The sequence below is a fragment of the Balaenoptera ricei genome, chromosome 19 (genome assembly GCF_028023285.1).
Source record: "Balaenoptera ricei isolate mBalRic1 chromosome 19, mBalRic1.hap2, whole genome shotgun sequence".
NCBI lineage: Eukaryota > Metazoa > Chordata > Mammalia > Artiodactyla > Balaenopteridae > Balaenoptera > Balaenoptera ricei.
In genome coordinates this window covers 43,963,664-43,980,645 of record NC_082657.1, presented here as the reverse complement: position 1 = coordinate 43,980,645, position 16,982 = coordinate 43,963,664, and the positions used below count along the sequence as shown (strand labels likewise).

General features: G+C 56.0%; 1 protein-coding gene across 1 annotated transcript in view; it reads right to left on the bottom strand.

Annotated features, from left to right (window-relative positions):
• The window catches only part of CDH5 (cadherin 5), a 37,645-nt gene extending 24,234 nt beyond the window's left edge, over positions 1 to 13,411 (bottom strand). The window contains exons 1-2 of the mRNA XM_059904670.1: positions 13,289 to 13,411; positions 1,325 to 1,544 (exon numbers count right to left, since the gene is read on the bottom strand). Coding sequence (XP_059760653.1) covers positions 1,325 to 1,525 — 201 coding nt within the window. The 5' untranslated portion in view covers positions 1,526 to 1,544; positions 13,289 to 13,411. The remainder of the gene's footprint in view (positions 1 to 1,324; positions 1,545 to 13,288) is intronic.
• Between the last annotated feature and the right edge of the window lie 3,571 nt (positions 13,412 to 16,982).

Here is a 16,982-nt window from a genome sequence, read left to right as displayed (position 1 = left end):
GGCTTGGGTCAAGTGCCTTGTTATGGGTGTCCTAGAATCTGGAGCTCATAACTCCCTAGATGCTAGGACAAAACACCCTGAGAGACCGGGCTTTCTGAGGAGGTTCAAAGGCCTCGACTAGAGATGGCAAACTGTGGCCTGGATGATGAGCTTTGTCACCAGCACAATTTTGTAGAAGTCTGCTCAGGTCTTCCAGACCTCTCAGATGGGCAAAGTTAATGGCAGCCTTGGCTGGTCCTGCACTGAGCCCTGAGCCCTGAGCCCCCACACTAGACTGCCCTCCTTAGCTTGTGCACGGGGTGGCCCTTCTGCCAGTGATACTCCATAGACCAAAATCTGGGAGAAAGATGAACCATTGTGCTCACCATTACTTTCACCACCACCACCATCACCACCACCACCACCACCACCACCACCTCCACAATGATCATCATCATCACCCCACCACCACCACCACCTCCACGACCATCATCATCATCACTCCACCACCGCCTGCCCCTTCCCCACCACCACCACCACCTCCACAATCATCATCGTCACCCCACCACCACCTGCCCCTTCCCCATCACCACCACCACCTCCACGATCACCATCATCGTCACCCCACCACCACCTGCCCCTTCCCCATCACCACCACCACCTCCACGATCACCATCATCATCACCCCACCACTGCCTGCCCCTTCCACATCACCACCACCACCTCCACAATCATCATCATCATCACCCCACCACCGCCTGCCCCTTCCCCACCACCACCTCCACCTCCACAATCATCATCGTCACCCCACCACCGCCTGCCCCTTCCCCATCACCACCACCACCTCCACGATCACCATCATCATCACCCCACCACTGCCTGCCCCTTCCACATCACCACCACCACCTCCACAATCATCATCGTCACCCCACCACCACCTGCCCCTTCCCCATCACCACCACCACCTCCACGATCACCATCATCATCACCCCACCACCGCCTGCCCCTTCCCCACCACCACCTCCACAATCATCATCATCATCACCCCACCACCGCCTGCCCCTTCCCCATCACCACCACCACCTCCACAATCATCATCGTCACCCCACCACCGCCTGCCCCTCCCCCATCACCACCACCACCGCTGTTACCACCACCACTTTCTCCTTGGCTATCACCATTGTCACCATCACCATCACATCTGCCACCTCCACCATCTCTCCCACTGTTACCGTCGCCCTCGCAACGATCATCCCCATCCCTGCAACCACCACAGCACCTATCACTGTCCTTATCATCACCACCACCACGGCGAGCCTCTCCTGCTCTGGGGCCTGAGCCTTACCTTGCCCACATAGTGGGGCAGTGAGCCGTTTTTCTCTTCATCGATGTGCATCTGGTTCCAGATCCAGTCTCTCTTCTGGCGCCGGTGAATGGGCAGCGAGCTGGGGGTGTTGGGTCGGCCAGGGTTGATGGCCGCTGCAGCTGCTGCCAGCAGGCCCAGGCAGGTGCCCCCTGCAGCCAGCAGCGCCACGAGCACCTGCATCTTCCCGGGAGGGGCGGCTCTGAGGGACGAGGAGAGAGACCATCAGGGCACGTGGGGTGCGAGCATCTCCCAGGGAGCACTGAACTGTTTAACCCTTCATCCTCCACTCTCTGCTCAGACTAGCAGAACCACACCCTCTTCTGCCCCCATGGAGCTCCCAGTCTGGGAGGGGAAGCCAGACACAGAAACAGTTCCTACTTAAGGGTCACATGTGCTAGTGGGCAAGCAAGCATGGGCGACAGGGGAGGCTAGAGGAGAGCTGTAGGGAAGGTTTCCTGGAGGAGAGGGCGATGCTGATGTGGATGGTAGCTCCCAAAGCCTTGTGCGGTGGACACCCAGCTTGGATTTTACAAACGGGGAAACTGAGGCACAGAGAAGTTAAGTTCACGGTGGAGTAAATGGTGGGGCTGAGAATAAAGCCCAGGTGTCTGACCTCAACAGCTGACATTTATCAATAAGTGTCATCAATAAGTATAATAAGTACCAAAAAATAAATGTCAATAACTATTGAATGCCTGACGCTCTTCCAAGCACTTTATATATGTTATCGCATTTAATCCTCCCAGTAAGCCTCAAGTTGGGTATAATTGTAGCCCTCACTTTATAGATGAGCGGAGGAAGAGAGAGGGTTAGTAACGTTTCTGAGATCACCCAGACGGGAAGCCACAGAGTCAAACTCAAACCAAGTCAGCCTGGCCCCAAAGTTCATGCTTCTTCCTACTGCCCTCTCTTGACCTAGCAGCTGCTGTGTGGTGGGATTTAAATACTCCTCTGAACAAACATGCCCCCCGGCTAGTCCGAGAGCCCCTGTGGCAGTGTTGCTTTGATGTTGTCTTTAGAAGGCTCTTAAGAAACCCAAATGGGGCTTCCCTGGTGGCGCAGTGGTTGAGAATCTGCCTGGCGATGCAGGGGACACGGGTTCGAGCCCTGGTCTGGGAGGATCCCACATGCCGCGGAGCAACTAGGCCCGTGAGCCACAACTACTGAGCCTGCGCGTCTGGAGCCTGTGCTCCGCAACAAGAGAGGCCGCGATGGTGAGAGGCCCGCGCACCGCGATGAAGAGTGGCCCCCGCTTGCCACAACTAGAGAAAGCCCTCGCACAGAAACGAAGACCCAACACAGCCATAAATAAATAAATAAATAAATAAAATTAAAAAACATTCTTTGTAAAAAAAGAAAAAAAAAAAAAAAGAAACCCAAATGTCGTGACCTAGAGGGCCAGGCCCTCACCAGACACAGAGCTCAGAATTGGTGATTAGCTTAGGAGCTGTCACGAGAACAGGGGTGGGATGGGGTGGTGGGTAGAGAGGCTGGGCTCGCAGGACCAGCTTCGTAGTTTGTGGGGCGTAGTATAGAATGGAAACATGGGGTCCTTTTCTCAAAAGTTACTAAGAATTTCAGGACAGAGACAGAAGAACATGAAACCCAGCATGGGGTCCTTTTAAGCACAAGACCCCATGTGATTGCCCCCATGAAGGCAGCCCTTGGGACATGGGATCAACCTGGATGGGGATCTGGAGTCACCCAGAGATCAGGGCCCGGTTTCATCCTGAATTCCAGAAGGAAGAGGGCTTGTCTCACTGCCGCAGGGTGGGTAGAGGCTGTGACCTCGGCTGTCACTATGCCCTCTCAGCCCTTGACCCCATCAGTCTACCCTTGCTGGTCCCTGTGTCACTGACCTGTGGCTCCTGGGATGGTTCAGAGGAAGAAGGCTGGTGGGTGGGAGTGGGAATCAGAATCAGAGCTCCTGCCTGGAGAGAGACAAGGACCCACTGGGTGCTGGATGGGAGGCCACCTCTCTGGCTGTCCCCCGCCCTGGCCGCAGGGAGAGGCTGGATTCTGCACAGCACAGGAGGTTTCTAAACTCTAGTAACATTTCCTCTGAGACACTGGCGCCAGGCTGTCCTCAATGAGGGCCGAGGGTGTGTGTGCAGACTGGCCTCTGGGTCTGCTGAGCTTAGCATCCAGCATCCCTGTGGCCCCCTGCTGCTGGCCCAGGCAGCAGTGGGCTCGCAGGGTTTGGGTGGGACAGAGCATTCCAGCAGGGCCCGGAACGCAGGTGCCATGTGCCTGGGAAGGCTTCCGGTCCCAGTTCCCTCAGTCCTCAGTGAGGTGGTCAAACTGGAGGAGACCTGGTGCCCTTTGAGGTGGGCTGTGAAAAGGGCAGCTGCTCTGGGCAGGAGGAAGGCAGTGAACAAAGGCTCAGGGAGCTGAGAGTTCTGCCAGGAAGCTGGTCCTGACTCAGGGGAGGCGGCAGCTGTGACCCCTGGCCAGCCTCGCTGGGCTCAGGCCTGGTGGGTCATTTCCTTCTTTGCCTCAAAAGGAACTGCATGTCTTGTTCCCTTCTTCCTCCCTCAAGTGAGAAGTGACTCAAAAAATGAAAAAGTAAAACAAATAGAAGTGAAACTGAGAAATGGGGAGAGAGAAGTTCTCAGGGCCCTGGGCAGGACAAGATATGAGGCCGTGCCCTGAGCGGATGCGTATTGAGCATCTACTGTGTGTTAGGCTTTGGGATGCAGCAGTGAGCAGGACAGACAGGACCTGTCCTCGGGGAGTGCACGCTGTCGTGGGAACTCCAGGAAAATAAGTACATGAGGAAAAACATCAGCTGCTGAGCAGAGGCTCTCAGGGAATTACACTGGGGGACACAGCAGAGGGTGAGGGAGCAGCTGGCTGAGACTTCAAGGCAAGGGGAGGCCTTTCAGAGAGATGATACTCATGCCATCATCGGAGTGTCAGCCCTAGGAATGCCAGGGGAAGGGAGGGAATTCCAGGCAGAAGGATCAGCAAGTGCAAAGTCCCTGAGGTAGAAAAATGGTTCGTTTGTTTGAAGAACCAAAAGAAGGCCCTTGGGTCAGATGAACAATGGGGGCTTCAGAAGAGGTGACCAGGTTGGGGTGGTAGGCTGAATGATGGCCCCGCAAAGATGTCCACGTCTTCATCCCTGGAACCTGTGAATATTACCTTCCGTGGCAAAGGACTTTTAGCAGATAGGATTAAGTTAAGGATCTTGAAATAGGGAGATTATCCTGGACTATGTGGATAGACCCAATACAATCACAGGGTCCTTAAAAGATGAAGGCAGGAGGGTCAGAATCAGGAAAAAAGGAGATGTGATGATGGAAACAGAGGTTGGAGTGCTGCAGGGCCCCAGGCCAAGGAATAGGGGCGGCCTCTGGAAGTCAAAAAAGGCAAGGAAATAGATTCTCCCCTAGAGGCTCCAGAAGGAAACAGTCCTGATTCTCGCCCACCGAAACCTATTTCGGACTTCAGACCTCCAGAACTATAATAAATACATAAATTTGTGTTGTTTCAAGCCAACCACGTTTGGGGTGGTTTGTTACAGCAGTTGGAGGAAACTAATGCAGTTAGGTTGTACAGGGCAGCCTAGAGAGAGCTTTTTCCTAGGCATGAGGGAAGGTGACGTGATCTGATTTGAAGAGATCCATGGCTGAGGTGAGGAGACGGGCTGGGAGAGGGGAGACCAGCAGGGGAGGTCACTGTCGTCCAGGCGAGAGTTGATGGTGGCCCAGACCAGGTGTAGAGGTGCGTGGCCATGGGATGTGTTTTTGAGGTGGAGTTAACAGGACTTGCTGTGAATGGAATGTAGGGGGTGAGGGGTGGAGAGGAATCTAGGATGGCTCTCGAGTCTTTGGCCTGAGCAGTTGGCGGGGGCAGGGCTTTGCTGAGATTCGGAAGACGGGTAGTGGTACCAAAAGGTCTGTGTGGGCTGTGTCAGGTTGAAGTTGCTATGAAACATCTCTATGGCCATGGCCAGCAGCTGCCGGAGACCTGGCCTGGAGTGCGGGAGAAGGTGGGGCTGGAGCAGCTTACAGACGGTCCCTTCACGTGGCTGGTGCTCAAACTGTGAGGCTGGAACATGAAGGAGGGCAAGTAGCGAGGGAGGAGAAGTGGCCCAGGACAGCCCCATAGGTCTTTCCTCTTTCTCTGTCTCGTGAACTTGTCATCCAGGCTTGAGCCCAAACGTCCCCCTCTGGGGAGCCGTCCCTAGTCCTCATCTTGCATCTCATGCATCCCTGGGCATCTTCCACTGCAGCACTGCCTGGGGCTGGTCCCAGGGTTGACACCCAGGTCCCATTGCTGGGCTCAAATCACAGCTTCCTTCCCTTCCCGGAGAACGGCTTTCTACCTGCCCTGTCTACATCTTCCCTTCTCCCCAAGGCCCAGCCACACGTGACACATGGCTCTCTCCTCTTTGGGTTCACACAGAGCAGGGTGACGGTTGTGATCGCAGGCTCTGTGGTTTAGAGAATGTCAGTTGTGCTGCTTTGCTGCTCTGTGACTGTGCACGAGACTCTACCTCTCTGAGCCTCAGTCTCATCATCTGTACAATGGGAACACTAGTGTCTACCTCTCAGGGTTGTTTTCAGGCCTGAATTAAAAAAAACATTTGTAACATGGCCAAAAAAGTAACTAAGAATAAAACCAAGCATGTATGAATCCTCGCCGACACTCTGTTTTGCTCTACTGAGTAGTTAGCTTACCATTCTTGTTCCTGAACGCCCAACCATTTGGTTGGGGGATTTGCAGGTCCCCACCCTGCTGAATCCACTCCCTCACCCCTCCCCTGACCTCTACTCTGTGTCAAGGGGACTGACCCTTGGCCTGCAGGCGCGAGGTTCTGGTGTTTGGCCAGTGGGGGCTCCAGCAGGCATCTGAGGATGGGAGGAGAAAAGTTGGGGTACTTCTTCCCTGCTGCTCTCTGCTCTGGTTCATTTTTCCTGCTGTGACTGCACCTCTCCATCCCAGTAGCTTCTATGGGTCCCATCCGTCCCTCACTGGGTTCGGGAAACACCCTTCCCTCCTCTTTGTCCCTTTGGTCCTGTGGTGGTCTTCTGCTGGTCTCTGCAGGACTCAACATCCCGTTTGTTCCCTTGACTGAGCTCACAGCTCTGTAAGTGTTTCCTTCATAAAGTCTCTTCTTTGGAACACCTCCACAGTGGCACACTGAAACCTTATCTCACTTAAACCTTGCAAACTGCCAGGTAGTTGTCAGTAATCCCATTTTGCAGGTGAGGCTCAGAGAGGTGGAGTGAGCCCTCCTGGGTCACACAGTGGCAAGTGGTTGAGCCAGGATTTGAACTTAGGCTGCCTTTCACCCTGAATAGTGCCTTTCCATCATGCCACTCTCTCTCTATTTCTGTGGTGACATTAACATGTAATAATAATAATAATGGTAGTAATAATAGTAATAATAAGCAGCTGTTCTCCATGTTTGGCTTTCATAGATGAAATCTCATTTAGTTTTCACAGTATCCTCAGGATGTAGGAATTATCATCCCCATTTCACAGAAGAAGAAACTGAGGCTCAGACACAAACACCTCGTAAGTGGTAGATCTGGAACCCTCACCCAGATCTATCTTTCTCTAAATCCTGGGCTCCTTCTACACTCGATCTCAGAGGGTCCTGAGGGACTTTTCCATCTGAAAAGCTATGTTTATTTGTGTCTTTTGCCTTTTGTGTTAGAAATTTGTCCACGTAAATGGGGGCCGAGAGGAAGGGTTTTGTCGAAAAATCGTTCCTCCTCCCCCTGCTGTTGGAGAGGAAGTCAGCCGGTAGGATTTGCTGGACCCACAGCTGGAAACAGAATTTCCCTTGGCCACACCTCTGGAGGTGTGGTCAGAGCACAGCTGGGGTCAGGTTTATTTTAGCCCTTTACTTTCCTATAAGTAGGAGTCACTTCTCTTGGTTGCTCTCACCAAGTTTTTGGAGGGATCAGGCTGCTGCTGGGTGGGTTTGCGGTACCACAGATGTGTAGTGGGCCTGAGGATCTTGGAACTGATTTCTGTGCTCAGAAATGCCCAGCTGAGTAGCCCCGGGGCCTTGCCTGACAACAGATGTGGGGGAGAGGGGATTCGCTCGGCAGCTCAGATGTGCCTGCTGGGCACCCAGAGGCCAGGTGCTGGCCTGTGTCCCTGTTACCCAGGATCCGTGACGATGCTCGGTCCCTGGAGCTGTGTTAGAGGCTTTTGGGGGCAGCTCCAAATGGACTGATGGATGAGGGTGGGCCCTCTGCGCCCTCGGTCAGTCTGGGAAGGTCCAAGGGCCCCAAAATGAGAGGACAGAGTGTGTGGCCCAGGCCCCTGGTAATGGGCGTGGAGCCCAGGAGAAGGGGCAGAGGAACCTCGGGGCATCTGGGGAATGGCTGGGCTCAGTCATGCCCGGATCAGAGGGCAAGGCCTTGGAGAACTCCTGGGTTTGGGTCTGTGTCCACAGTGGGTGGGACCACTGAGCTCAGAACCTAGATGCCTGGGTTGGGCCTGAGGACTGAGGGGTGGCTCTGAAGGCTGAGCCAAGTTGGCGGGGGCTGGAGAGGTTATGTGCCTCTGCTCCTCTCCAGTTCCCTGTCTGGGTCTCAAGGGTGCAGTCCAGTGGTTGGGACTCCGCGCTTCCACTGCAGGAGGCGCCGGTTCAATCCCTGGTTGGGGGAACTAGGATCCTGCACGCTGCGCAGTGCAGCCAAAATAAATAAATAAATTTAAAAATTAGAGAAAAAAGGGGGGGGGTGTTGCTTGGTGAGCCTCGAAGAGGAGCCCCAGCCTGTGGGATGGTAACACCCACCAGGCCTGGTCACAGCTTCTGGCCTTTGCAGTTGCCGTTCTATCACCTCTGCCTGGACTTAGGTCACATGTCACCACTTCTCTGAAGCCCTCTCTAGAGCCTGGAGGTTATGCAGTCATTCAACAAACATTTATTGAGCACCTACTATGTGCCAGGTACTGAACCTACAAGTGGGGAGCCTACACAGGCTGCACCCTTGTGTAGAGACATTAACCACTTGATAAAAGCAGTTTCAAATTGTGGTGTTTTGATGGAGGCGTAGAGGAAGATGTGAGAGGGCAGAGAGGGGAGGGCCCTGATTCCTTGGAGAGTCTCAGCCCAGCAGTGAATCCTGCCTCTCTCTGATCTGCTGTGAGACAGTCTGTTTCTCTTTGTGGCCCCCCTCTGTCACTGGCGTTTGGCCTCAAAGGGGCTGTGAGGTCCGCTCAGCTCTGTGCTCTTTAAAAGAAGGAGCCAGGGGGACCCAGAGGGAGATGGAAGGGGGGCAGGTTGGGGCTTCTCCTTTTGTAGTTAAATGGACCCTGGGAAGCCTGGACCAGCTGGGAACTGCTCAGCGGGCAGCCTGGCAAACGCCCCCGGCCGGGACGGTTCTGCCCCGACCCTGTTCAAGCCTTAGGTTTCAGGGACTAAGTCTGGGCTTTGGGCGTTTATTGAGCAGACTGGAGGGCCCTTGGGGGTGGGGTAGAGGAAGACTCCAGGTCAGGTATACACACATGACATCCTCAGGCCACACGGACACACAAACGTGCTGCCTACACGAGCACACACCCCTGTCCCCCGAAGAGTCTCCTCTCTGCGGGGCTGGCCCCTCTCCCGCCCAGCACGCCCGCCAGCAGCTAGGACAAGACCTGGCAGCAGAGCCCAGCCCCAGGCAAAGCCGCGGAGGGTGGACTGCATGCTCAGTCCCAGCCCAGCCTCCTGCAGGCTCTGGGCTCCAGCCCAGAGGCCCTGGGTCAGGGATGAGGGGCCAGGAGGTGGGAGGAGAGGCCCAGAACCTGCAGGGGTGGGGGTGAGGGCGCTAGAGCCCCTGCCCCCTGTGTGGCCCTGGGCGGCTCTCCCACTGCCCTCCCACTCCACACCTCGAGCCTCAGTCTAGGGTCGAGGTTGGAGCCAGTGACCCCCAGCCTCGTTCAGGGATCGCCAGCCCTGGGAGGATGAAGGGTGAGTCCCCGGGAGCCTTGGGGCCGGGCAGCTATGAGCTGGCCCCTTGGGGCTTTATCCTGGTTTGGGCCTCAGTTCAGCCCCGTGACCTGCTCTTGCGGGTCCCAGACCCGATCCCCTCCCCTCGGGTTCTGCCAACAGCCTCCCTCCCTCGGCTCCCCTTAGAGCTGCCCACGCTGCTCCCCTGCTGACCGCTCCTCCCTGGCTCCCACACCCTGCAGGATGAAGCCTAGCTCCTGAGCCAGCGTTCAAGGCCCAGCACGGGGTGTCCCTGCCCACCCCGCTGGCTCTCCTCTCCCTCACCTCCCTGCCCCACCCAGCCTCGAGGAGAACTGGACGTTTCTGGAATACACAGGCTGTTCCCTCTGCCCGAATGCCCTTCCTTGCTGTGGCCCCTGGGTGAATGCTCTGCTTCTCTTCAAGCCCCAGTCCGTACCCCCCACAAGGTCTTCTGATTGGCTCCTGCTCCAGCGCAGCCTCTGCCTGCTGGCGCAGGTGTCTCTGATCAGACATCCGCTTCATCCCGGCATCCAGCGGCGTGAACTCAAGGCCCAGAGGACCTTGAGGTGTCAGTGTCCCTACTGCTGTCTGTCAGCCTGCCTCGGTCTCCAGCTCTAATCTTGCACTCCTTCCCTCCTTCCCTCCTTCCTCACAGGATTTAAAACAAATCTGCACAAATCTGCTGACAACATCTTGGGTGGTCAGAGCACATACAGTGGTTGATATAACTCAGAGAAGCTCCTCTTGTCACCAAATAGCATCTCTAATGGCCCATCACTTTGTCAGACACACCACCATTAGGATTTTGATCCCTTGAGGACGGTCAGATTATCCTTCTTATGGGTCCCTGATGAACATACACCTGTGTGCAGGGGGCTTCCGAAGGTAGGGCTGGCAAAATAGAGATCATGGGTTGCCATTCACATACTCATGGCAGACATCCCTAATCAATTACAGTGTTCATTCCCACTGAACTTGAACTCAGCCCCTGAATCCTCAATACAGTCTTTGAGCTAGATACAACCAATTCACCAGACCTAGTGTGCGATTCGAAACAAATTTGTCCTGGGGTCTCTGGGTCATTCCCTTATCTCCTAATGGGGCAGCTCAAAGCTTGAAGGAGAGAAAAACCACCCTTGGGAGAGCCTTTTCCAACCTCCTCTGGGTTTCTGACTTTGCCTGGGGCTCTGAGGCAGTCATTGGCAGCAACAAGTCTCACACACTTGCCTGTTTGCTCATGAGCTGTGTGGCCTTAGACCCATTCCTTGCCCTCTCTGAGCTCTAGCTTCCTCCTCTCTAATGGAGGATTGAATGAGATCATGGGTACAAAGCCCAGCACACCGTAGGTGCTTAGTAAATGTGTGGATGTCTCAACCCTCACCTACCCACTCAGCCTGGCCTGGCAGCTGTGGGCTTGACTGGCCGACTCACACCTGACCTCATTTCCTGGTTCTGCCCTGGGCCCACCTCCTGCTCCTGTCTGTTCTTCTCTAGAAGGAAATCTCATTCACTGCCTTCCTGGCCCAGCCTCATGGGCCCTACTTCCCCCTCCTCCCAGTGTCTGCACCTGCCAGAATCTGATCGTTATGCTGTGGCAGACAATCTGGAGGTCCCTGAATGAGTTTAGAGACCATGTGGTCCATCCCTTGCCCTAGAGAAATTAGAAGACTGAAGCTCAGAGAGCAGACCCAAGACCTCCCAGCATCCTCTCGGGCTCCTGCTCCTCCAGGGAGTCTTCCATGATTTCTCCACCCAACATCAGCTTGGATCTGGGTTACGATGGGCTTGTCAGTATCTCTCCAGCCAGAAGCCAAGCTGCTGAGGGCAGCAGTTGTCTCCTAGAACATTCCTCCCCCAGGATCACTGGGCTCCTGGCTCATCCTGGTGCCTGCTTCTATGGCTTGAACTGTCAGGTTCAATCCTCCCTGGCTTCTCCCCTCTCCAGGCTTCCCTATGGAGTGTGACAGGGCAGTGGGGTCAGAAGGGGCTGGCCTCATTCATATCCTGCTTTCACCTCATAGTAACTGTGTGACCTTGGACTGGCTGTTCAGCTTCCCTCAGACTCTGTGGTCCTGTCTGTCAAATGGGAATTCTTTTAGTAGCTTCAAGGATGCCAAGGGGGGTGCAGAGAGGTAATGGAAGTAGTAAGGGATGGATCCCATGGGCAAGGGGCTCAAGATTTTTTTCTCTGAGCTAGTGGCCAGTGTGTCCACTGTGTATCCCCGAGGCAGCAGCAGAGCTGTGAGTCATCCAGCTATGGGAGAAAATAAGCATGGCCCCTCCAGCTTCCTGCCCCCATGTCCGGCCCTTGTTCAGCAGCACAATCGCTGCTCAGGTCTAGACTGCAGGGTGGGCAGCTTAACCCCTGCAAGGCCAGTGGGCCCCTCGCCTACCCCCTCACCACGGGAAGCCAGAATTAGCAGGGCTGCCTGGGGGCGCAGAAGCTCCTGTGCCCCTTGATCACCTGCTGCCCTCCAGGCTGGCGCCCACACATGGCTGGACTCAGGCCAGATGGGAGGGTCCCGCTGTTCCCCATCACCTGAAGATGAACCAGAATTCTCGGTCCTGGTACTTACTCATGGCCTTCAGCATCAGTGGCCCTCCTGCCACTCCCTGCTCTGAAAACCTGGCTGCACTGGCCTCGCCAGGTCCAACGAGCTGCCCAGGCTCCCTGCCTCCCCTGGAATGCTCTTCGTCTCCTGTCAGGATCCTGTCTGCCCGCCACCCATGGCAGAAATGTCCATGGGGTGGGGGTGAGGAACAAGCATAGTGCTTGGCGCAGAGCAGCTGCCCAGAGTGCTCGCTGGAGGGTGAGCTGACGCATCTCTCACCTGCTGGGGACTGACCGACCTCAGGGGTCAAAACCTTTGTGACACTCAAGCCACGGTCAGCTCTGGGTGGCAGGTAAATTCAGCTGTGATTTCTTAAAGCTCCCCTCCTACGATCCGTTCCCGGTACCAAGTGTGTTTATCGTTTCCTTTAATTGACTCATGAAAAGACCCTTTCTTCCAGTTTACAGATGAAGAGGCTGGCACATGAGAAGCTGCGTGGTTCTGGAAAGAGCCTGGGCTTTGGGGTACGAGTTCTTGCTCCAAATCTCAGTTGCCTCAACTGAGAAATGGAGAAAGGCTGTATCTAATTCATCGGCTTGCTGGTAATATAAAATAATGAGCTCCAGTGCTTCAGAGCCTCCTGTAGGCATTTTCTCCAGCTCTCACGATGAACTGCAAAAAGAATCGCCATCTCCATTGTTCAGACAAGCAAACTGAGTTTTGGAGACACTGAGTAATTTTCCCAAAGTCATACGGGAAGCAAGTGGTAGAGCTGGGATTTGTATCCAGGACGGCTCTCACCCTAGACCGCCTGCCTTCAAGTCTTTGGGGGGAACTTCTCTAAAATATGAGGGCTGCTGGGTCCCTTGGGCCCCAATCTACGGGTACCTCGATTTTGGGGGAGAAAAACTACAGCTTCCGCAGCTCGTAACCGGCCCCTACGGTGTCTGGGGAAGGAGGGGAGGGGATTCCACAGGTAGGGCCTCAGGTGCCCAGAGTCAAGCCTCAGCTTGCCTGTACTGAAAATGGGGGCAGTGGCTGACAGGGAGGGGCGAGGCTCCAAGCTCCCCTTCCAGGGCTCCTCTCTCAATCCCAGCACAGAGCTTTCGAGGGGAGGGGATGATGTCATCCGTGGTAAATCCTCTCTGGTGGGGGAAGGGGCACCACTTGGGTGCCAGTCCTCTGCCCCTGGCATGCTGGGCGACTCAGGCGGAGTCCTGCCCTCTGAGCATCTGAGCCCAGCACCCACGGAAGCCAGTGGGCCCTTGAGTCTGGGAGTCCACCTGTGGGAGAGCCGAGCTTACCCCTTCCCTGAGAACATCCCTCCGTGTCCACGGCACCACCCCTGGGCGCACCTTCCCAGCCCTGTTGTGAGCCAGGAGGCCCAGTCTACCCCAAGGAGTGGCGCTTCCCTGGGAGCCGATGATGACCATTCTACATATGGGGAAGTCAAGGACCCTCACTCACCTTGCCTGTGGGCTGAGAGGTGTGTCCGTTCCGTCTGGCTGTCCGGCCGGGGCTGAGCGTGCCGTGGAACTGCAGAGCTCGGCCAACAGCCTCTGGAGGGGAGCCCCACCCGGCGGTGAGGGAGGCCTGGCCGCCACCCCTTCAGGTTTTCCAGCTGGCCCTGGCCCATGTGCCCCCCCCCCCCAACAAGGATGGTTTCCTGTTATTGTTCATTTGTGAGGGCCGGGCTGGCTGCAGAGAGGCAGGCCCCGTGGTGGGCGGCCTCCTCGGCCCAGCTGGGCTGTCCCCATGGAGGCCTAGCCCTGGACTTGGCCGGGATGCTTAACTCGGGCCCCGACCCCAGGCCTCAGCTCTGGGTCTTTGAGCGCAACACCTGCCAAGGGGCTTCGTTCACCTTCCTTGTAACCCCGAGGGCAGGTGCCGTCACCCCCACTTTATAGCTCAGGACACTGAAACTCAGCAAGTTTAAGGTGCTTGTCTACTCAGCTGGAGCGTAGCACAGCCAGAAATCCAGCCTGGGTCACCATGCTGGGGGAAGGGCAGACTTTGCAGTGGCTGGGGAGGCCTCAGGGGCCTCTGCGGTGGGGTGGGTAGGAGATGGGAACAGGCCGCAGCTCCTGGGTCTGTGAACTGGATTGACTTCCGGTGGGCGTGGGCCTGGGTTCCAGCTGTAAGGTGCCAGCCTGGGTGTTGGGGGTTAGGGGGAGCGCCGTCTGGGTTTAGGAATATCAGGCGGAGTCAGGTGCCTGATGGGCCAGTCATGCACCTCCACCCCAGCCTCAGTTTCCTCTTCTGTAAAATGGGGATAATATAACCTCAGCCTCACATGGCTGTTGAGATAAACAAGAGTCCAAGAGGGGCGTGGAAGATGGGGAAGCTGAAGGCAGGACCAGGGACCATAAGAACCAAGAAGCTGTGGGCAGAAGGTGCTCAGATTCTGTTCATCATGAGAGTTACAAGAGGAGGTTTTACAAACCGCAGATACCGGGGCCCCACCCCAGTCCAACTGATTTGGAATCTCCCAGGGCAGGTAGTGGGAATCTTTGACTAGTTGCCCCTGTTTTTCCATGGATGGATGAATGGCTGGGAAGTCCCGAACTGGTTCTCTTATACAGCTGGGCAAACAGAGACCTGAGAGGGAGAGAGCCTTGCCCAGGGGCACTAAGTCAGTGGACACTGGTGTGGAGATGGGGAATGGAGCGGGAGGGTATTTTTGGGGAGGGGAAGATAAAGATTTCCCTGTTCCAGGCATGTGGAGTTTGAGGTGGCTTTTAGACACCCAAGTGGCCGTGTCAGATTGGCAGTTGGAGATAGAGGTAGATAGTTGGATATAGGTGGATACAGTTGGGGACGGGGGGGGGGGGGTGGATTTAGTGGATACAGTTGGAGACAGTGAGAGACAAGGGTGGATACAGTTGGAGACACTCAGCCTGGAGGTGAGTTTTGGAAGCCCTGAGCTTATGGCTGGCACCTGAGGCCATGGCAGTGGACGAGCTTACAGGGAGGGAGGCCCCGGGCCTCCGAGATTTGTAGATTCCTTAGGAGAGAGCCCGGGGGGAAGGAGGGAAGGGGTGTTGGCTGGGTCAGCCTGGGAAAGGTGAACACTGAGACTTGACCACTGGATTTGGAAGTCGGAGGTCATTGATGGCTGTGACCAGAGCAGGTTAAAGGGGAAGGAGTAGACATGAGGGACTGAGGGGGGTGGCGGCTGGTGCAGGGGGATCAGGAAGTGGAGGCGTGTGATCCCGGCTCCTTCCCCCAGACTTGCAGTGAATGGAACAGAGAGATAGGAGGCTTTTAGGTTTTGTTTTAAAGCAGTGCTGGCATGTTCGTGTGCTGAGGGGACTCTAGCAGCAGGGAAGGCAGATGATGCTGGAGGGAGGATGGTCCTGAGGCGGACCTCTGCACGGGAAGCCGCACATCACTGGCTGTTTGTGGAATGAACAAACAAAGGCTCAGCACTTTTTTCTCCAACAGGATTAACTCTGCCTTCTCCTGCCAGTGGGGTGGGGTAGCCACAGAGAAGCCAGGACCGGCCAGGGCTCCGTCCCTCGTCCCTCGTGCCTCAGCCTGACTTCTCCTCACACCCGCCTGTGCTGACTGCCTGCCCTTGTGGTCTGTGTGCCCATGAGGTTGGGCCAGGCCCGGGCATCACTTCCTGCTGGGTCTCAGACTCAGCCCTGGTGGCAGACAGGGATGGGGTTTGTCCTGGCACCATCTGCCAATTCCCTTTGTGATCTCAGTCTGGGAGGAAGTTGACTCTGCCCTGAAACCCGCTGTTCCTGTCATTTGTAAACAAGGGGCTGGCCATCCAGGCATGTTCCCCCGGGGGGTGGGGATGGGGCCCCCACAGAGAGGTAGTCCAGGCCACAGAGGGAAGCTCGTGCCCTGAGGGTCCCCTCAGGGTCTCCTGCCCGATTTCTGCCACTGCCCAGCCCCGATTCCAACTCCCCTGGAGGCAAAGGAGGTGACGGGAGGACACAAGGCTAGGAAGGTACCATCAGTAGCAAAGGAGGCAGCCAGAGGGCCGGCAGGAAACGGGATGGTCTGCGAGACCTGATTAGTAGCTGGAGGGGGAAGTGACAATGGAGGTGGTGTGGGTGGGCTGGGGAGTGTGATAACAAGGCCTGGGGACATCCACCCGGCCTCTGCCAGGACATAAGTTGACCAGGGAGGGGGCCCTATGACATCTTGCTTGGAGAGGTTCAGGCTTGGGGGTTGACAGACCCAGTGCAGATTCTATGCCAGCTTATCACTGGCTGTGTGACCTGGAGCAACTGGCTTGCCTCTCTGAGTCTCTTTCCTCACCTGTGAAATGAGTTACCAGTTCAGACTTTGCAGGGCTGTCGGAGCAGCAGATGAGACAATGAAAATAAATGATTGTAACCGCACACATGCGTTGAACAGGTATTTCTCAAAGTGTGGTCCTCTGGCCGCCTGTCTCAGAATCACCTGGGGAGCGTGTGTTGAAAATGCAGATTCCTAGGCCCCAGCAGGGTGGCAGAGGCAGAATGTCTGGCAGTGGAACCCTGAGACATACACGTATGTAGCTCCTAGGCCACATGTTTGCACACTCACATTGGAGGACCCTGGCCTGGGAGCTCTCCCTCCATGGGACACCCCTTTCAATCCTCAGGACAACCCTGGGGGAGGGTTCTATTGTTATTTCCATTATACAGATGGGGAAACATAGCCTGGGAACTAAGTGCTCCCAAGATCACAGAGCTTGTCAGTGGTGGACTGGAAATTCCCAGCCAGGCCTCTGTGTCCAGAGGCCATCTCCTCACCCACCAAGCTTTCCTCCCTGGCTGAGTCTGGCGCACAGAAGGGGCTTATCAACAAGCGATCCCGTTCCTTCTTCCCCACAGTGTGGGAGGCCCAAGGATGGCACAGGGAAGCCGGGCCACAGGGTCTTTGCCCACACTCTTCCGCTCACTGGGCTGCTTCCTCTGCCCCCCTCACCTGCTTGCAGAGCCCCCATCCCCTGCTCCCCCCCGGAGCTTGTCTCCTCTGCCCTCTCCTCTGCCACTCCGTTCCCTCCTCTGGGCCCCTGAAGCCTTTTACACAGACCCCCTTCACGGCCCACCACCTCGCTCATCTGCTTCTCTCTCTTCCCTGCCCCTGGATTGTGTCTGTTCCTGGTGGGCGCACAGGACGGGGTGAGTGCTCCGTAAACGTGGACTTGAAACCGTGG